Below are 21,857 nucleotides of genomic sequence, written 5' to 3'. Positions count from 1 at the left end.
GGATCCCTCTGGGGCGGCCCCTACGGATTGCAGGTTGATCAGGATGCCGTTGGTGGAAGGCGGTGATGAGCGTCCTATCCACAATCCGACTAGCTGGCACCCAGGTCCTTTCCTCAGGTCCATAGCCCTCCCAGTCAATGAGGTACTGGAGACCCCTACCCCTCCGTCTGGACCGAAGCAGGCGGCGGACGGTGTAAACCAGACCACCATCGACGAGCCGTGGAGGAGGAGGACAAGGCGCAGCAGGGACCAGCGGACTCTCATGAATGGGCTTAATCTTAGACACATGGAAAGTGGGGTGCACCCTCATGGAATTAGGCAGTTGGAGCCGGACAGCAGTTGGGCTAATCACTCTTATGATAGGGAATGGGCCAATGAACCGAGGTGCCAACTTCTGCAACTCCACCCTGAGTGGCAGGTTCCTTGACGACAACCACACCCTTTGACCAACATGGTAGGTGGGAGCAGGGATTCTCCGACGGTTGGCCCCGGTAGTGTAGCTGGCAACGGATCTGAGAAGTGTGGCTCGGGCCTGTGACCAGGTGCGGCGACATCGACGGGCAAACGCGAGTGCAGATGGGCAAGTAACCTCCCCTTCCTGACTGGCAAATAGAGGAGGCTGGTATCCATAAACACATTGGAAAGGGGACATACCGATGGCAGAGCAGGTCAGAGAATTGTGTGCGTACTCCACCCATGTCAATTGCTGCGACCAGGAGTGGGGGTTGCGTGAAGTCATGCATCGCAGTGCCTTCTCGAGCTCCTGATTTGCCCGCTCTGACTGCCCATTGGATTGGGGATGGAATCCGGAAGTCAGACTGACTGTGGCTCCCAGCAGGTGACAGAACTCCTTCCAAAAAGCGGAGGAGAATTGTGGACCACGGTCAGAAACTACATCCTTTGGCAGTCCGTGGATCCGGAAGACGTGTTCCAGGACCACCTGGGCGGTCTCCTTGGCGGTTGGGAGCTTGGGGAGGGGAATGAAGTGTGCCATCTTGCTGAATCGGTCAACTATGGTGAGAATGACGGTCTTGCCCCTTGAAGGGGGCAGCCCCGTGACAAAGTCAAGGGCGATGTGAGACCAGGGACGTCTGGGCACAGGCAGGGGCTGCAGCAATCCGGCTGGGGGGCTGGCAGGACGACTTGTGTTGGTTGCAGATGGGGCAGGCTTGGACGAATTCCCGTACATCCTTTCTCAGAGCGGGCCACCAGAACCTCTGGGCGAGCAGGTTGTAAGTGCGGGTGGAGCCAGGGTGACAAGCTAGGCGGGAGTCATGTCCCCACTGAACGACCTGGGACCTTAGGTTTTCGGGGACAAAAAGGCGGTCAGCTGGGCAAGTGCTGGGACCGGGCTGGTTACGGAGAGCTTCCAGCACCTGTTCCTCAACAGCCCAGGTCAGAGCTGCTACGATGCAGGGACTTGGCAGAATCGACACAGGATCCTTGGAGGGGTTGTCATCCTTCTGGAATTGACGGGAGAGGGCGTCTGGCTTGGTGTTGCGTGATCCAGGCCGGTATGACAGAGTGAAATTAAACCTGGTGAAGAACAGGGCCCAGCGGGACTGCCTGGAGTTCAACCGTTTGGCCGTGCGGATGTACTCCAAGTTCTTATGATCGGTCCAAACGAGAAATGGAATGGTGGACCCCTCCAGCCAGTGACGCCACTCCTCCAAGGCAAGCTTCACAGCCAGCAGCTCTCGGTTCCCTATGTCGTAATTGCACTCAGAGGGGGACAACCGACGTGAGAAAAAGGCACAGGGATGGAGCTTCCTATCCTCCGCAGCCCACTGAGAAATCACAGCACCAACTCCCACATCCGAGGCGTCCACCTCCACAATGAATTGCCGGTCCACGTCAGGCATCTGGAGGATGGGAGCGGAGGTGAACCTTACCTTGAGGGTACTGAAGGCCTTGTCGGCTGCTGGGGTCCAGGTGAAGGGTTGCTTGGTGCTGGTTAGAGCAGTGAGAGGGGCAGCAACGGTACTGTAGTTCCGGATAAACTTTCTATAGAAGTTAGCAAACCCCAGAAACTGTTGCAGCTTCTTTCTGTTCTCCGGAACTGGCCATGACGTGACTGCTGATACTTTGGCAGGATCCATTTGGATACTTCCCTCTGCCACTATGTACCCCAGGAAGGCCACTGTCTTGACGTGAAACTCACACTTCTCTGCCTTGGCGTAGAGGGAATTCTCCAGAAGACGATGAAGGACTTGCTGGACATGGCGGGTGTGTTCAGACAGGTTTCTGGAGTAGATTAAGATGTCATCCAGGTAAACGAAGACAAACTTGTTTAACATGTCCCGCAGTACATCATTCACTAGAGCCTGGAACACAGCAGGAGCATTGGTGAGGCCAAAAGGCATAACCAGATACTCGTAGTGGCCTGTTGGTGTATTGAATGCGGTCTTCCATTCATCTCCCTCCCGGATCCGCACTAGGTGGTAAGCGTTTCTGAGATCCAACTTGGTAAAAACAGTGGCTCCCTGGAGCAACTCAAAAGCAGAGGTGAGCAGAGGGAGAGGGTAACGGTTTTTCACTGTGATGTCGTTGAGTCCCCTGTAGTCGATGCAGGGCGAAGAGATCCGTCCCTCTTCCCCACAAAGAAGAAGCCAGCACCAGCCGGAGATGAAGATGAACGGATCAATCCTGTGGACAGAGAGTCATTGATGTAGTCCTCCATGGACCTTCTTTCAGGAGCAGACAACGAATAAAGACGGCCCCTTGGAGGGGCTGTTCCAGGGAGGAGGTCGATGGCACAGTCGTACGGTCGGTGAGGGGGCAGAGATGTGGCTCTTGCTTTGTTAAACACTTCTCTGAGACCATGGTAGCATTCTGGGACATGGGAGAGGTCAGGGGCGGAGTTAGTAGGTACTGGCCGAGGGGGTAGTGCGGCAGCAAGCAGGCAGGTTCGGTGGCAGTCCTCTCCCCACTCCCTGATCACCCCGGTCACCCAGTCGAGCTGAGGGTTGTGCCGGGCGGAGCCATGGGTAACCCAGGATGAGGGGTTGGCCTGGAGAGGGGAGCAGGTGAAACTGGATAGTTTCTTGATGGTTTCCGGACAGACCCATCAAGACCGGGGCCGTGACATGAGTGACCGATCCGAGTAAGTGTCCGTCCAGTGCCCGGGCAGGAATAGGAGGTGTCAAACGGAGGTTCTCCAGTCCCAGTTGGCGTGCCAGCTTGATGTCCATTATGTTGGCTTCGGCGCCAGAATCCACCAGAGCAGCCAGGGTGTGAGTAGAGTCAGAGAGGCGGAGGTGAACTTGCAGCAAGGGTTTGCGGTCGGAGGACTGGATGGTCATTGAGCTCAACCGGACTCCCCCTATGCCCGGTGAGCTTCGGCTTTTAAAGGGCAGGTTACCACACGATGTCCCTCACCTCCACAATAGAGGCAGAGGTTGGAGGTGAAGCGGCGCTGGCGCTCTGCAGGAGTGAGAGAGGCTCGCCCAATCTCCATAGGCTCAGACTGATCAAGCTGACTTGGGTGAGTGGCAGTAGCTGACAGGAGCCCAGTCGGATCTCTCCGAATGCCGGTAGTTGGTGGACCTTGGCGCCCCCTCTCACGACGACGGGTCTGTATCCTTCTGTCGATCCGGACAGTCAGTGCGATGGCTTCATCAAGAGTGGAAGGCAGTTCATGGGAGACCAACTCGTCCTTGATATAGTCAGCCAAGCTATGGAAGAACGCGTCCACCAACGATGGTGTGTTCCAAGAACTTCGTCTTGCCAGGGTTCGGAAGTCGATGGAATGGTCTGCGACTGTACGTCTGCCTTGTCGAATACTGAACAGTTCACGAGACGCCTCTGCGGTTGGTGAATCCAGGTCAAACACCTTCAGCATCTCCTCAGCAAACAGGTCGAAGGTTGCACATGCGGGGGTTTGACGTTCGAACTCTGCTGTTCCCCAGAGTCGAGCTCGGCCCGTCAGGTGAGTGATGGCATACCCGACCCTAGCCCCCTCCGTGGCGAAGGTCCTTGGCTGCAAGGAGAACTGAAGTCGGCAGCTAGTCAGGAATGGCCGGACCTGGGTAGAATCGCCGTTGAACCGCTCGGGGTTTCCAATCTTGGGTTCCGGGGCAGCGGCTGAAATGACCGGGGCAGGTGACTCGGAGGCAGGGCTGGTGGGCAGACTGGCTGGGGTAAGGTTGGTGAGGAGTTGGATGATCCTGGCGAGTTGTTGTTGCTGCTGCTGGGACTGCTGCTGGTGCTGCTGGAACTGCTGATGCTGTTGGTGGCCGACCTGAAGCAGAGAGGTGATGTCGCCGCTCATGCGGCCTAGCTCTCTCTCAGTGTGTTCCAGGCGTAGCATGGCGGTGGGTTGCTCAGGTTCTTCGGTTTCCATGTCGGGGGAAGTGTGCGCTGAGTCCATGATGGTCAGATCGTACTGTCACGGTTCAGACAGACGACAAGAGGACCACAATTGCGTCACACCAGAAAGTTTATTAAAACTTAAGGGAAAAGGGAAGTAGGGAGTGAGTGAAGGCTCCAGGGGTTATCCCGTCCAATGTGCTGGGTCTGTGCCCCCCCCCAGTGGCAGCGGTGCGTCCGATGACGCCGGTGGTTGGTGGTCCAGAAGTCCTGGGGGGAGGAAACACAGACACAACGGGGCGGATGAAACAAGGCAGAAGTACAGTTCAAGGGAAATCCAAATACGTTGTAGCAAGGCAGAAGGCTGGTCAGAGTTACCGGGGGTCGAAGAGTAGTCAGGAGTCGTAATGGCAGAAAGCAGGTCTGGTTTTCCTGGGGCAGAAGAGTATCCAAGAATCAGGCAGGTCCGGGGTCACAAAACAAGGGTGAGCCAGAAGCGCGAGCACACAGGTTCCGGGTGTGAGCTTTGCAGACGATCTGACAAAGGAGAGCTGAGAGACGGGACTTTAAATACTGGGAGAGGTTAGTGGGTAATGCAGCGCAGCTGGCAGAGTAATTAGAGCCGAGCAGAGCAGGGACAGGTGGAGCTCGTTAGGCTGAGTAGAGAGAGAGAGATGAGCAGAGTGGAAGATAGTGGAAACACATTAAGGTGGTAACCCGGTGGAGTGAGAGGGCTCATGACAGATATTGTTTTATGATGATACCATCTATCTTTTCATATTTGTACAAAAGGCAGTGTTTTCTTTCTCCCTTTTAAAATTATTTCTAAAACAGAAAATGGACACAATTCAATGGATATCAATCAACAAAGAGGTAAGAATATGTTAAAGGCTATAGCTACATTGGGTGCAGATGACTGAACTGATCACTTTTGTGTGTATCTGAGTCTGCAGGTATACTGACCAGGAGGCACACAAAGGTATGTACAATTGGTATTGGTATGTTGTGCAGATCACATGTATTATCTACAGTTAATTTTGGTTTCTCTAATACCTTATACCTTATAGGACTCAGTCACAGCAGCCTCCCTTACCTCTTCAATGAAAATCCCAGAGGCCTCTACATTATGGACAAGGTATTTGTATAAAAACCATTATCAAAAGTGAACAGTTTTTTTTTTCATTCACATTTACCACAAAAACCAAGGTATGAATACTGCCATGTGCATGTTTCTTTTAAATCCTCTGTATGATTACAATTTTTGGGATTTGCACACTTCACCCTCCCTACATCTCTGATTAATATAACAGGAAACCTGTTCGATCACCATACACTGCAAAATCATTCTGGCTATGGATACGGAGAACATCAACACATTAACATCAACACGACAGAGGATATACAGTTTACATACACCTTAGCCAAATACATTTAAACTCAGTTTTTCACAATTCCTGACATTTAATCCTATAAAAAATTCCCTGTCTTAGGTCAGTTAGGATCAACACTTTATTTTAAGAATGTGAAATGTCAGAATAATTTCTGCTTTTATTTCATTCATCACGTTCCCTGTGGGTCAGAAGTTTACATACACTCAATTAGTATTTGGTAGCATTGCCTTTAAATTGTTTAACTTGGGTCAAACGTTATGGGTAGCCTTCCACAAGCTTCCCACAATAAGTTGGGTGAATTTTGGCCCATTCCTCCTGACAGAGCTGGTGTAACTGAGTCAGGATTATAGGCCTCCTTGCTCGCACATGCTTTTTCAGTTCTGCCCACAAATGTTCTATAGGATTGAGGTCAGGGCTTTGTGATGGCCACTCCAATACCTTGACTTTGTTGTCCTTAAGCCATTTTGCCACAACTTTGGAAGTATGCTTGGGGTCATTGTCCATTTGGAAAACCCTTTTGCGACCAAGCTTTAACTTCCTGACTGATGTCTTGAGATGTTGCTTCAATATATCCACATAATTTTCCTTCCTCATGATGCCATCTATTTTGTGAAGTGCACCAGTCTCTCCTGCAGCAAAGCACCCCCACAGCATGATGCTGCCACCCCCGTGCTTCACGGTTGGGATGGTGTTCTTCTGCTTGAAAGTAACCCCCCTTTTCCTCCAAACATAACGATGGTTATTATGGCCAAACAGTTATATTTTTGTTTCATCAGACCAGAGGACATTTCTCCAAAAAGTACGATCTTTGTCCACATGTGCAGTTGCAAACCGTAGTCTGGCTTTTTTATGGCTGTTTTGGAGCAGTGGCTTCTTCCTTGCTGAGCGGCCTTTTAGGTTATGTCGATATAGGACTCGTTTTACTGTGGATATAGATACTTTTGTACCTGTTTCTTCCAGCATCTTCACAAGGTCCTTTGCTGTTGTTCTGGGATTGATTTGCACTTTTCGCACCAAAGTACGTTCATCTCTAGGAGACAGAACGCTTCTCCTTCCTGAGCGGTATGACGGCTGCGTGGTCTCATGGGGTATATACTTGCGTACTATTGTTTGTACAGATGAACGTGGTACCTTCTGGCATTTGGAAATTTCTCCCAATGATGAACCAGACTTGTGGAGGTCTACAATTTGTTTTCTGAGGTCTTGGCTGATTTCTTTTGATTTTCCCATGATGTCAATCAAAGAGGCACTGAGTTTGAAGGTAGACCTTGAAATACATCCACAGGTACACCTCCAATTGACTCAAATTATGTCAATTAGCCTATCAGAAGCTTCTAAAGCGATGACAACATTTCCTGGAATATTCCAAGCTGTTTAAAGGTACAGTCAACTTAGTGTATGTAAACTTCTGACCCACTGGAATTGTGATACAGTGAATTATAAGTGAAATAATCTGTCTGTAAACAATTGTTGGAAAGATTACTTGTCTCATGCACAAAGTAGATGTCCTAACCGACTTGCCAAAACTATAGTTTGTTAACAAGAAATTTGTGGAGTGGTTGAAAAACAAGTTTTAATGACTCCAACCTAAGTCTATGTACATTTACGACTTCAACTGTACCCACTCGACTCTGCTTTGCCACTAAAATCATAATAAACACTGACAACTAAAATATTGTGTTATTGTTGTTATTGTTATGCGTATTATTATTAATAAAAGGGGAGGGGGAGTTCAAAAATGTGCCCAAAAAGGTTCTTCAAAAGGTTCTTCGAGTATCCATTAAAAGGGGTTCTTTGAAGAACCATTTTAAAGAGTTCTTCAAAGAACTTATAGAGGTTCCCCCACAGTTTCAATTTTAAGAACCCCTAAAGGATACTCCAGGAACCTTTTCTTTTTAGTGTACAGTAAGATCTCCAATATACATTAAGATTTCCAACATACAGTAAGATCTCCAAGGTACAGTAAGATCTCCAACATACAGTAAGATCTCCAACATACAGTTTGCCTCAAAATGATGATACAAAAACACACATGACATCAGGCACTACTAGATAGGGGTCTACCTGTGCCCGAGCTCCAGTCCCTTTGCCCTCTCATTCGCCAAGTGCCCTTTTGGGTGGTGGTAAATATATATATTTATATTTTTGTATACAGTTCCTGTCATTGTTGTTCTAAACCCACTGCCCCCAAATTGTACGTGTTGATGTTCTCCGTATCCATAGCCAGAATGATTTTGTAGTGTATAGTGATCGAACAGGTTTCCTGTTATATTCATCAGAGGTGTAGGGAGGGTGAAGTCTGTGAATCCAAAAAATTTTAATTATACAGATGTTTAACAAAACATACACACAACAGTATTCATACCTTGGTTTCTGTGGTAAATGTGAATGTGAAAAAAACTGTTTTGATAATGGTTTTCATACACATACCTTGTCCATAATGTAGAAGCCTATGGGATTTCATTGAAGAGGTAAGGGAGGAGGATGGTACATGTGATCTGCATAACATACCAATACCAATTGACATACCTTTGTATGCCTCCTCGTCTGTATACCTGCAGACACAGACACAAAAGTGAGCAGTTCATTCATCTACACCCAATACAGCTAGCCTTCAACATATTCTTATAGCATACATATTCTTACCTATTTGTTGATTGATATCCATTGAAATATGTCCATTTTCTGTTTTAGAAAGATTTGCACAAATATGAAAAGATAGATGGTATAAAACAATATCAATTTAGATCATACAAGGGACAAACCTTACCTTCAATTGAGGAGATCTTAAAACATTTAGTTAAGTGCCTGCACCTGCTGTCCTTTCAAATCAAAATGTTTCAGTTGGGCAGTAAGGTTCCTGCAAGAACCCCCACCAACTAAGGAGGTTCCTCGATGAACCCCACCTCCTATGGGGTTCTTGGAAGAACCGTTTGGGGGCTCATTTCAGTGCCAAGAACCCTAAGGTTCTTCAAAGAACTTTAAGGATCTTAGGAGAACCCTTGTTGAACCACTCATTTTTAGAGTGGACGGATATTGGGGTCACCGGTCCGTCGCGTGTGTGTAGCAAGCTACCTACTTTAAATGTCAACAGTACTGCCACAGCAGCAAAACATTTGATTAACAGTTGATAACACTTCATAATTTACATCATCAACAATATTCAGTCTGGTTGACTGATAGCCTACGCACAGCAGCACTTCATCATTTATTTCTTTGTAGAATCATAGTCGCGGGAAGGGTGCTGGAGGTGCTGCTATACATTTTTTATACATTTGCCAAAGTTATAGAATTACTGCTGTCTGTTCAGAAAGAAATTAAATCATTCAGAATAGCCTACTACACCATGAGTAGGCCTATAATTTAGCCACAACCTAGCTGTGGATTTTCTGTTGCCAAATAACAAGGTATAGCCTACAGTCAGGAAAGCACATCAAATCTGTGAGTGAACAGCATGCAGACAAAACAGGCCTTTTGCAATTTTTTTTATACAATCGCAGGAAAACACAGGTTGGAAAGCAAATGGCTCCTGCTGAAAAAAGAAGACTTATCTGTCTGCTGTATGCTACCAAAATATTTTAGAAACTTCCAAATACTGTAAATCATCAATTAAACACAGTCTCAAATAGCCGCCTGTCACTTTTAATAGCCGGGCAATGGCACACATTTCAGCAAATAAACACCTGCTTCAAATAAATGCCAGGTCTATATGCATTGTTTACGAGGTTACCATGAATTACCATGGATTGTTTAGGAGGTTTAATGTTTGATTTGCTACATTAAATAATTAAGTAATGGCTTGAAGAAATTATGGCAATTATCAGTTTTTATCCAAGTAAGAAACTGCTAGCCATTGGCTGCTAACAGCTGAGAACCGCTAGTTAACTGGCAAGCACAAAAACAGTCAACAACTTCGGGAGTACAGACCCCCAGAAATCGTTTGATCGCCCTCCACAGGTGAAAGTAAGAACTGCCGAAAGTACACAGTCAAAGAGGAGAAGAATATATATTTTTTACATATAGGCATACATTAAACAATTAATTATCCAAATGAGCAAAAGCTGTGTGCATTAAGGAAATAGATGCCTGGCTCAAATAGAAGCCTGTCTCTAATAAGCACCTGTTGTGTCCAGTGATTTAAGCAAATAAACGTCCTGGCTATTAATTGAAGTTTTATGGTAGGCCTATTGAGCGAACATTGTTTTACAAAGTAAAACAGGGGACAGGTAGGCTTTTGGCACGAGTGCATCGGCCATCGCCTGCGAGTGAGCTGCGCATCATTGGGTGAGTCAGTGAAACTGGAAAGCTTTTTTAGGACTATCATTTCCTCCTCATATTGTACAATGTGTGTGTCTCCACACACCTAGGCCTAGGCTATTGATGGATTCAAAACAAGGTTGTTTTATTGATCTCAGATTCTCAGTTTGTCAGTGTCAAAGTAGCCTGTCATTTCGATCGTTTGTGGGGTTTTAAAATAGATTCTGCCAAAGTCTCCAGGCATGTAAAATGACATAGAATTGCATGAAATGCATTTATAAAAGGCAAAGAAAAGTCTGGACCCTAGGCTACTACAAATGGTCCCCATGTTTGCAACTTCTGTAAGCACTTCTACTCTACTGCTCTATGCCACTACGCAACTGCGATGATATGCATGCAACTCTCGATTATAAAGTTGTTGTTTTTTTTAAATCTCATGCGTTCTGGTTCCTCAGAGCTCCCCTGGTTACCCTCCTCTCGCGCTCACTTTTTGTTCCGGTACCTCCCGATTTACAAATTAAGCACTGAACACAGGTAATATCCACTCTAGCTAACCACCGTATACTAAAGTATCCGCACAAGCCACTAGCCAGCAAGCTAGACATATATCCTGATTTTTTTATATCATGAGTTAGAAGATTATGAATACTAGGATATATTATGAAGTTATTATTTGTATTTGTATTTATTAAGGAGCCCCATTAGTTGCTGACAAGGCAGCAGCTACTCTTCCTTGGGTCCAGCAGCATTAGGGCAGTTACAGTGACTTCGGAAAGTATTCAGACTCCTTGACTTTTTCCACATTTTGTTAGGTTACAGCCTTATTCTAAAATCGATTAAATACATGTTTTCCCTCATCAATCTACACACAATACCCCATAATGCAAAGCAAAAACAGGTTGTTTGAAATGTTTGCTAATTTATTAAAAATTAAAAACAGAAATACCTTATTTACATAAGTATTCAGACCCTTTGCTATGAGACTTCCCCCCTGGGGAAGGGTACAAAAACATTTCTGCAGCATTAAAGGTCAACAAGAACACAGTGGCCTCCATCATTCTTAAATGGAAGAAGTTTGGAACCACCAAGACTCTTCCTAGAGCTGGCCGCCCGGCCAAACTGAGCAATCAGGGGAGAAGGGCCTTGGTCAGGGAGGTGACCAAGAACCCGATGGTCACTCTGACAGAGCTCTAGAGTTCCTCTGTGGAGATGGGAGAACCTTCCAGAAGGACAACCATCTCTGCAGCACTCCACCAATCAGGCCTTTATGGTAGAGTGGCCAGACAGAAGCCACTCTTCAATAAAAGGCACACGACAGCCCGCTTGGAGTTTGCCAAAAGGCACCTAAAGACTCTCAGACAATGAGAAACAAGATTCTTTGGTCTGATGAAACCAAGATTGAACTCTTTGGCCTGAATGCCAAGCGTCACGTCTGGAGGAAACATGGCACCATCCCTACGGTGAAGCATGATGGTGGCAGCATCATGCTCTTGGGATGTTTTTCAGCGGCAGGGACTGGGAGAGTAGTCAGGATCGGGGAAAAGATGAATGGAGCAAAGTACAGAGAGATCCTTGATGAAAACCTGCTCCAGAGCGCTCAGGACTTTAGACTGGGGCGAAGGTTCACCTTCCAACAAGACAATGACCCTAAGCACACAGCCAAGACAATGCAGGAGTGGCTTCGGGACAAGTCTCTGAATGTCCTTGAGTTACCCAGCCAGAGCCCGGACTTAAACCTGATCGAACATCTCTGGAGAGACCTGAAAATAGCTGTGCAGCAATGCCCCCCATCCAACCTGACAGAGCTTGAGAGGATCTGCAGAGAAGAATGGGAGAAACTCCCCAAATACAGGTGTGCCAAGCTTGTAGCGTCATACCCAAGAAGACTGTAATTGCTGCTAAAGGTGCTTCAACAAAGTACTGAGTAAAGGGTCTGAATACTTATGTGAATGTGATATTTCAGTTTGGTATTTTTTATAAATTAGCTATAAAATGTATTTTTTTTAAACGGGTTTTGCTTTGTCATTATGGAGTATTGTGTGTAGATTGATGAGGGAAAAAATCAATTTGATCAATTTTAGAATAAGGCTGTAACGTAACAAAATGTAGAAAAGGTCAAGGGGTCTGAATACTTTCCGAAGGCACAGTTTAAAATCTTACATGACATTACATTTCATAACACTTTACCCAATACATTTAGTGTGTTTAAGATCATTGAAGATAAATCGCAATCAGTAAAAAAATTATCAAGCTAGTTAACTAGCAGATTTACATCAATCAACATCAATGATCAGCTGATAGCCTATCCTCTTTTCCCGATGTCAAAAATGTGCCTTTTTTTATTTTGAGCACCTGCCCCCTGAAAGGTCTGTGCACGGCCCTACATGACATTCTACAACGATGTTTGTCATCTCAATTATATGTCAACCACAACGTGATGACAACAGACATGGCCCTGCCTTCAGGCTGTATTCGCAACTACCTTTTTCTCCTGGGCAGTGTTATGTGGCATTGTGTCATCCTCTGTAACTGCTGAGCCTGTTACTTTTGTGTTCCTAATATCTTCCATCACTGCTTGAGCAGTGGAGTCTACAGAAACACATTCCAAGTCAGGAGAGCACTGCACCTAATATCTATTAATGATCGAGATGGGGATTGATGTCTGGTGGTGGTTTGGGGTTTGGTGCTAGGTATATTCACATACAGGACACACAGTTAAACAACTTCTTATCAATGCCGTCATATCTTTTGCAAGCACTGGTCATAAGAGCTTTTGACCTAAATTGGCACTTCCAGTTTGAAAATATATATATATACAGTATAGAAATCCAGTGCTGTAGCAAAGGTATTTCTTAAGTGGGGCAGGAAGTATGCTGGTGGGAAACTATAACTCCTCAGAAAGTCTGCCGTGGTCTTGTCTTCAGCTCCTCTCTCTGCCCACCTGTGTGGTGCTACAGCCCTCTCTCCAGATACAGTCATGTTCCAGAGAGAACCTCAAGATAACACAACGCAGCCCACGAAGGTCACAGCACAGAGGGAGACTGTAGACTCACCCACAGAGGAAACTTTGATACAGTTGTGGAAACTTTACAGTGTTTAACACAGACAAGAGGAATAGTTCAGTAAACCCACACACCACACTCAGTGATTCATAGCAAAAGTATAATTTATTTGGTTAGGGGCCCCCCAGATAGCATATCAAAACATCATAAGCAATGGCAAAATGTGTAGAATTGCAGGAAATGATCTTTAAAACTGCAACATTTTCTCTGAGCCACATGACAGAATGTGTAGAATAGCATTATAAAACTGCAAATGTTTTCAAAATCAGTGAGTGCCCACCCACTCGGCTGCCTACGTAGGTACTGTGCTGAGTGCTCCGCTGCCACTCCCCCTTCTTGTCTTTGCCTGGTCACGGGTGTAGACTACAAACTTTGTGTTGTATACAACACTGTTCGAACTATTGCATCCCATGCCTCAGTAAGCATAAGCGCGATTTAATGTTATTTTCTTCAGGAGGGGAGTAGGCTACAGTACATGCCACAAAATACATTATAGACATGTTTGTACAAACGTTGTCAGTATTGCAAACATAAGCACAACACAAAACTTCGTATCAGTAGCCACAGCCTACAGATATATATTTTTAATGAAATATCTAACAAGTAATATCTAACAATTTCACAATATATACCCTATACACACAAATCTAGTAAGGAATGGAATTTAAGACTATATACATATATGGACAAGCAATGACAGAAGTTCACAGAAAGGGACTGCCGGGTGCTTAAGCGTGTAGCGCATAAAACACATCTGTCCTCGGTTGCAACACTCACTACTGAGTTCCAAACTGCCTCTGGAAGCAATGTCAGCACAAGATCTAAGATCACCATGCGCAATGCCAAGCGTCGGCTGGAGTGGTGTAAAGCTTGCTGCCATTGGACTCCGGAGCAGTGGAAACGCGTTCTCTGGAGTGATGAATTACGCTTCAGTCCGACGGTCAAATCTGTGTTTGACAGATGCCAGGAGAACGCTTCCTGCCCGAATGCATAGTGCCAACTGTAAAGTTTGGTGGAGGAGGAATAATGGTCTGGGGCTGTTTTTCATGATTCGGGATAGGGCTCTTTGCTACAGTGAAGGGAAATATTTAACGCTACAGTATACAATCACATTCTAGACGTTTCTGTGCTTCCAACTTTGTGGCAACAGTTTTAAACAGCAACTCTCACTGATTAAAACAGCAACTCTCACTGAGCCGAAGAAGGAAGTTACCAAACAGTGATTGTTTTTTTTTGTGGGCGTTACCACAGACCACATTAGCTATTGTCAGAGACAACCAGCCAGAGACATCCAACCCATAAACCGTTTTAACTGGCCCAGATGTTCAGGGTAAAGCCATTTTGTGATGCTACACCATTCAAACACAGACATAGCCATCAAAGGTAGACTTTACTTGGTCTCCATAAGAAAGTGTGTTATTAATGTTAATCTAAAGCACATAGTCAACCTGTTCCGGAGCTGAAACGTCAAAGAAAGCAGTGAGAGAGAGGGACACTTCTACAGTACGTACAGTACGTCATTCACTGGCACACCTGTGGGAAAAGTGTTTACTCTGTAACCTGACACATACAGTCGGAAACAATCAAGTGAAGAACTAGACATACAGTATCACTGACACACTGCCTTTCTTTTTATTGTCTATGATCAAGGTTAGGAGGTGACATGCTGTACCCAGGATGTACTGTAGGAAAGGTTATGTTTTGGTCTGTTTTATTAATTGTTATAAAAAAAATGACTTTTATTTAACTAGGTAAGTCATGAATTAATAACAACGCGTTTAAGATAGCAAACTGAACACAGCCACAGTAGAAATGGCAGCCTGGCTGCAATGATGATAGGGGATTTATGCATTTGGAGATTATTGTGTCAGAGGTCAGAGGTAACGTGCCTAAGAAACATGGTGGTAGCTAGTGGTTCCACGGGGACAGTCAGGGCACATGGGAATAGTGGTGACCTCCAGCTAGCACGGCCAGTAGAGCCAGTCTGCATGCCTGGGAACGGGGACACAGCAGACGTCAGTGGAGAGGATGAGAGGTTCAGAATGATGCGTACAGTCTGTGGACACTAGGTGTTTGAATAAAACAGCCAGTGAGAAAACGGTGGATGAAGGGGGAAGAGAAGGGAGGGTTGGGGACCCCTCAGTTAACTTCTCACACAGCAGGTGTGTCTCTATGAACTTCCTTTCCTTTGTCCATGGTTCTGAAAACACTTTATTTGAAACGTTGCTGAGGTCTTTAATACTTGAGTCTGGCTGTATGAGAACCCCAGGTTCTGTCAGGTTATGTTGTCATCGCAGAGGCCTGGGTTGGCAGATCAGTCACGGGTCAAGAGCCAATAATTTCATCCTGAGTGGCTTGGAGCCATAGCCATTGGCCGGGGCAGGCTAGGGAGAGGAGAGAGAGGGGAGAGGGCCTCACACAGGGAGACTGGAACACCACAACACCAAGCCAAGTGGAGAGAAAAGCCATAGGAAATGGTCTTCGTTGAGTTCAATCTGAATCTCAAGACCACCACCTTGGACAAACAGCGCCCTGAAAGCAGCCCAAGAACAAACAAGCAACTGTGTGAGTCACTCATGTAATCACAAGACTAGTCTAGGAGCAAGAAAATACAGAGTGGGAGGGAGTGAAAAGAAGAAAGGGAGAAGAAAGTGAAAGAGGGAGTTCTAGTTCATTAATACATCCAGTAAATATTGTTATGTGGTAGTTTGTAATATTGGTTTTGTCAAGGACAGAGACAGCATAGCAACAGACACAGTGTGTTGTGAGTTACCTAAGCTTTGGTCTGCATCAGTGATAGTTTTACACTCAATGTTTTTCCACATTCTGTTTTGGTGGTAGAGCAGGACAGAGACAGAGACAGAGACAGAGACAGAGACAGAGACAGAGGGTTCTGTTTGGGTGGTAGACCAGGACAGAGACAGAGGGTTCTGTTTGGGTGGTAGAGCAGGACAGAGACAGAGGGTTCTGTTTGGGTGGTAGAGCAGAACAGAGACAGAGGGTTCTGTTTGGGTGGTAGACCAGGACAGAGACAGAGACAGAGACAGAGGGTTCTGTTTGGGTGGTAGAGCAGAACAGAGACAGAGGGTTCTGTTTGGGTGGTAGAGCAGGACAGAGGCAGAGGGTTCTGTTTGGGTGGTAGAGCAGAACAGAGACAGAGGGTTCTGTTTGGGTGGTAGAGCAGAACAGAGACAGAGGGTTCTGTTTGGGTGGTAGAGCAGAACAGAGACAGAGGGTTCTGTTTGGGTGGTAGAGCAGAACAGAGACAGAGACAGAGACAGGGACAGAGAGGAGGGGGGGAGAAAATGAGAGGGGTCTTTACTCTTTAATCGAAATGATAGTGAGAAAGTGGAAGGAAAGTGAAAGCTGTCAGAAAGGAAAAGTTGTCACCATAGCCAAGTGACATCCACCCCTTCTCTCTTATATGGAGGAAATGTAGTTGTGTGCTTGCCTCCCACACACACAATTAGGGCCCCCACAAAGAAAAACTCCACTCACACTAGTGACGTATGTGACATCACACATGGTCTACTTTCTATAATGCTCCTGTCAGAAGATATGTTTTCTGGCACTTGCTTTTCACGTTTCATTCTAACTCCTGCCTGCATGCTAAGTCTACACAGTAGGTCACTGTTGTCACTTATTCTATTAATAAACAAGACCTTCTGTGATATTTCACATTTCCGCTTTATTCCTAGAATCTTTTATCTTAACACATCATATAAAGGTATGTTGGTTGTGTGTCTATGATAAGCATAGGAAGAGACCCATCGTCCAATTATCTTTTGATTTGTACAAAGCCTACATTTGACTTGTATCAAGTATTTTATAAGCTTTCTCTCTCTCTCTCTCTCTCTCTCTCTCTCTCTCTCTCTATCTCTCTCTCTCTCACCGCTTGTAGTTTCTGTCGGATCGTATTCTGAAGGCAACAAGGGTGGTGTACAGTGCCTTGATAGAGCGTAACCCTGACCTGATCAGAGACAGAAAGCATCACCTAAAGACCTACAGGTATGTATTGGGCCTCCTATGTCAATGACTTCAATAACTATTGCTTTGTATAGTTCCCTTGTAGAGGTCTCACTCTCTCCTCCTTACAGACAATGTTGTTCGGGGAAAGATCTTGTTGATTGGCTGATGAAGCTAAACAAATGCCTCCAATCAAGGAGCCAGGCAGTTGGAATGTGGCAAGTCCTGGTGGACGAAGGAATCATTGTTCATGGTAAATGAGATTGCTTTAAGATGTGTATATACAGTAACTGCAATTATTTCATCAAAGTTCAAAATTGTTAATCAAGCCATAGCAGTTTTGTACGTTTTCTGATAGTTTGATGATAGTTATAGTCCTTGTTTTTAACAAGTCCTCACTTTCATTAGAGTGAGAGTATTATCATCATGTATTGTGAAATATGATCATTGAGAATCAACCACTCTCTGTGAGTGTAACAAAACTCAATGTCTTCTATCATCACAATGTAGTGAAGCAAGAGTTAAACTTCCATGACAAACACACTCAATTTTACCGCTTCCTGGATTCGGAGTTTGGACTGAACCACTTGACTAATGAGAAGGATGCACTGAATCACACAGCCAATGAGAATCTCTACCTGAAACACACAACCAATGAGAAGGACCAATCAGACGAAGAGCTGCAGGAGGGTTTGTTGTTATTACTCCAGATGGGTCCAGATGCTCTTCTGACCATGATTTTACGTAAATGGTGAGTTCCATTTTATTATACTGTGTGTCTGAATCAAGTTTGTTTTACCCTTGAAGTCAAGGGGACAATGAACTTGTATTCTATCCTATCCTATCATAACCCATCCTATTCTAAGTCATAGCCTGTGACAGTATTCTAACCTGCCCATATCCCTTCCACTCTGTAGCCCCAGTCAGCGAAGTGCTGAGGACCTGGAAGTGATCTATGAGGAGCTGCTTCATGTCAAGGCTGCTGCTCATCTCTCCACCTCCGTGAGTGACAGCATCCTGTTCTGTCCCTGGGCTGACTGAGTCCTAAATGGCACCCTCTTCCCTATGTAGTGCACTACTTTTGAATAAGGGCCATAGGGCTCTGGCCAAAAGTAGTGAACTCCATTTAATCTAGTCAGAAGATGTTCAGAACGTCCTGTAGAAATAAGAAACTGTGCTACACCATGGGCCGTATTCAAAGTCTCAAGGTAGGAGTACTGATACAGCATCAGTTTTGCCTCATAGATCATAATGAATAAGATTATGTGGACGGGGGGGATCTGATTCTAGATCAGTACTCCTACTCATCGACTCTTTGTGAATTAAATATGGGCCCAGTTCTTAGAAAGTGGATTGAGCCTCCTGTGGACTAGAAAACCTGCACATGATGAAAACCTGCACATGATCCACATTAAGTCTACTCCTGGGCTGCATAAGCAATGTTCAATGGAGTATCGAAAGTGATTGAAAATGGTTTTAAATCCAGGAATTGGTTTAATCTGGGTCCGAGAAGAGGATGTAACCCTACTGTATGTCCTGTAGAACTAAGGCTTTATGCTGCCCCTCCCACTGACCTCTCCCTGTTTAATCCTGTCTCATCCCCTTTCCTTCTTCCTGTAGGTGCGTAAGGAGTTGGCAGCAGTGCTGGTGTTTGAGTCCCATGCCAAAGCAGGCACAGTCTGTGAGTGTGATAGTCTGTAATAGTCTTCCCTGATGTTTATTTGAACTGTGGTGGGCCCACATCACTACCACAGTGCTACAGATACTCTGTCTCTGTTTCCATCCTCCCCCTCACTGCAGTATACAACCAACCTGTCCTTTAGGCAGAACTCATTATTCCTGCCACTGATGTAAAACCTACTGAAACCTACTGGAATATTTCAATATCTTTATCTTGGACAATCAGTCCATTAGATTGTCAGAGAAAGCTGTGTGTCGGCAGAGCTGACTGAAACGTCAATCTAAATGCCGTGTGTACCTTTGTGAACATGGACAAGAAGATACAGATCACCAGCATTTTGCCTCCCAGCCTTTCGTTTTTATTGGACTTAGTGCCCTTTGGGACATAATTACCTGTGAAGTTGATTGACTTAGATGCTGATGTGTGGGAGAGAGACTGGTGGGATTCATCCTGATTATGTGTATCTGTGTTTCTCAGTGTTCAGTCAGGGAGACAAAGGCACTTCCTGGTACATCATCTGGAAGGGCTCTGTCAATGTCATCACACATGGAAAGGTAAGGCCATTACCCCAGGTCTCTTATTTGTGTACGATTCTTTAGTATACACACTTTTGATGAATATTTGGATACTACATTTGAATTGTATTCACATTGTACTTACAGTGTGTGTGTGTGTGTGTGTGTGTGTGTGTGTGTGTGTGTGTGTGTGTGTGTGTGTGTGTGTGTGTGTGTGTGTGTGTGTGTGTGTGTGTGTGTGTGTGTGTGTGTGTGTGTGTGTGTGTGTGTGTGTGTGTGTGTGTGTGATGCAGGGTCTGGTGACGACGCTACATGAGGGAGAAGATTTTGGGCAGCTGGCCCTGGTGAACGATGCTCCCAGAGCAGCCACCATCATCCTGAGAGAGGACAACTGCCACTTCCTACGAGTCGACAAACAGGACTTCATACGCATCCTCAAGGTGGATTTGGTTACAGCCTGATGTTGTGTACATACCGTATTCATACTGATGTGTACTGTCCTGTGTGTATTCACACAGTATGTGTGTAAGTAGATACAGTCTGTATGACTGTGTTTCAGGATGTGGAGGCTAACACCGTGCGTCTGGAGGAACATGGGAAAGCTGTGTTGGTGCTGGAGAAGGCTGAGTCGACCAATCAGGGAGGGACAGGAAACATCAGCAAGTGAGACACGCCCACCTCTCATACAACATACTGTATAACAACAATCAGTCAAACAAGCACTTACACATTCATCATTCAACCTAAATGAACACACTCATTCAAGGCGTTATTAGACCAATGTCATGTAAACCATTTTTTTTGCTGTAGAATATAACACGTTTCAGTACCATTTTTGTGGACAGTGTTATTAATTGTGGCAGTTATCTGCTCGCCTATTGTTGATTCAACACAGAAATGGACTTCAACCCTGTTCAGTTGAATGGACTGCACTTTATCTCACCTCAAGTGTTTTAACAAACATTGGGTTTAATGAATGTGATGCTGGTGATGCTGACTGACTGCCTCTTTAGTGAAGTGTCTGCCTGTTGCTCTCTACACACCTACACACATACCTATACTCTCTTCCTCTTCCTGTCTTCCCTTTCTATCTCTCTCTCTCTATCTATCTCCCTCTTCCACAAACACACAGGTATACAGTGATGTCTGGAACACCAGAGAAGATCCTAGAACACCTGCTTGAGACAGTGAAGTTGGATACTAATGGCAATGATGCTATAGGTATGATGCTATATGGCTTGCCTTAGTCCAAACATCTCTCTACTATAGTGGCTGGACCCCTCTATGTCGATGGACCACTGACATACTCCCACTGTTTTATGTTCAAAGAAAAGGAGTTCCTCTTTTAAGACACACTATAGTGAACAATCTGATGACCTCTGAATCCTCAGCCAAACTTTAAAGATAGTTTCTGGTTTCATGGGCACTGTTTGTTTGGGTCATTCACATGAAACAGCCAACAACGACAGAAAACAACAGGCAGAATCAGGCCAGTCACATTCCTGGCTATTTATTTTATGTCCGCTAAAAGCCAAAGTCAGATGACTCAAATTGTTTCTGTGTTTTTCGGGGAGGAAGCACGGGGACGGCGGGAGGGACACAGAATGCCATTAGGCCTTGTTAGTGTGTTATGTGTTGTTCTGTCTGTGTGCCCACAGATCCCTGTGTGAGCGACTTCCTACTGACCCACAGGGTCTTCATGCCCTCCAGCCAGCTCTGCCCGGCCCTGCAACAGCAATACCCTTTATGATGATTATGATGGTGGTGATGCTGATCGTGGTGGTGGTAGTGGTGGTGGAGGTGGGGGTGGTGGTGGAGGGGTGATGATGATGATGTTATAAGTTGTTGTGTTTATTTCTATTTACTATGCCTCAATTCAATCAGATCGAGTGTTAACCGGTGTTGGCAGACATCCGCATAGCAGATGTTTTGGTGGTGTTGGAGGTGTAACTGCGGTACGGGCTGACCAATAGGTGAGCGGCTGCTCTTGTGTGTCACAAACCACACCCTTCCTTATTATCCCTACCGCGTCAGAAGTTCAAAACGGCAACAGAAAGTGTAGGCTAATGCATGTTTTCATGTTCATTTGGATAGGGGGGATTTATAGCTTCTCAGTCTAATCGAGGTGTAGAAAATAGAATATCACTCAAGTGCTTGAACTTGTAACGTGGATGACTGAACTTCTAACATGGCTGCATGGGATCTGTCAGATTATAAAATCGGTGGTTTCGTTGCATCCAATGGCAGTGTCCGCGATAAGATAACGCAAGGAGCCGCTTATGGATTTCAAATCAAATTTTATTTGTCACGTGCCGAATACAAAAGGTGTAGACCTTACCGTGAAATGCTTATAATAATAATAATAATAATAATATGCCATTTAGCAGACGCTTTTATCCAAAGCGACTTACAGTCATGCGTGCATACATTTTTTTTTTTTTGTGTATGGGTGGTCCCGGGGATCGAACCCACTACCTTGGCGTTACAAGCGCCGTGCTCTACCAGCTGAGCTACAGAGGACCACGTTATGAGCCCTTAACCAAACAATGCAGTTCAAGAAATAGAGTTTTTTATCAAATCAAAAAGTAACACAATAAAATTACATAACAATAAGGAGGCTATATACAGGGGATACCGGCACCGAGTCAATGTGCGGGGGCACAGGTTAGTCAAGGCA

At 45.4% G+C, this 21,857-nt stretch overlaps 1 protein-coding gene across 1 annotated transcript in view; it reads left to right on the top strand.

The window, feature by feature from the left end:
- The window catches only part of LOC121537424 (rap guanine nucleotide exchange factor 3-like), a 47,510-nt gene that overhangs the window by 6,680 nt on the left and 18,973 nt on the right, over positions 1-21,857 (top strand). The window contains exons 3-12 of the mRNA XM_041845060.1: positions 16,920-17,026; positions 17,116-17,237; positions 17,495-17,735; positions 17,902-17,986; positions 18,605-18,665; positions 19,143-19,219; positions 19,474-19,620; positions 19,740-19,843; positions 20,313-20,401; positions 20,839-20,917. Coding sequence (XP_041700994.1) covers positions 16,920-17,026; positions 17,116-17,237; positions 17,495-17,735; positions 17,902-17,986; positions 18,605-18,665; positions 19,143-19,219; positions 19,474-19,620; positions 19,740-19,843; positions 20,313-20,401; positions 20,839-20,917 — 1,112 coding nt within the window. The remainder of the gene's footprint in view (positions 1-16,919; positions 17,027-17,115; positions 17,238-17,494; positions 17,736-17,901; positions 17,987-18,604; positions 18,666-19,142; positions 19,220-19,473; positions 19,621-19,739; positions 19,844-20,312; positions 20,402-20,838; positions 20,918-21,857) is intronic.

The sequence above is a fragment of the Coregonus clupeaformis genome, chromosome 24 (genome assembly GCF_020615455.1).
Source record: "Coregonus clupeaformis isolate EN_2021a chromosome 24, ASM2061545v1, whole genome shotgun sequence".
NCBI lineage: Eukaryota > Metazoa > Chordata > Actinopteri > Salmoniformes > Salmonidae > Coregonus > Coregonus clupeaformis.
The sequence above is the reverse complement of the archived record's forward strand: the minus strand, read 5'-3'. Positions and strand labels throughout refer to the sequence as shown.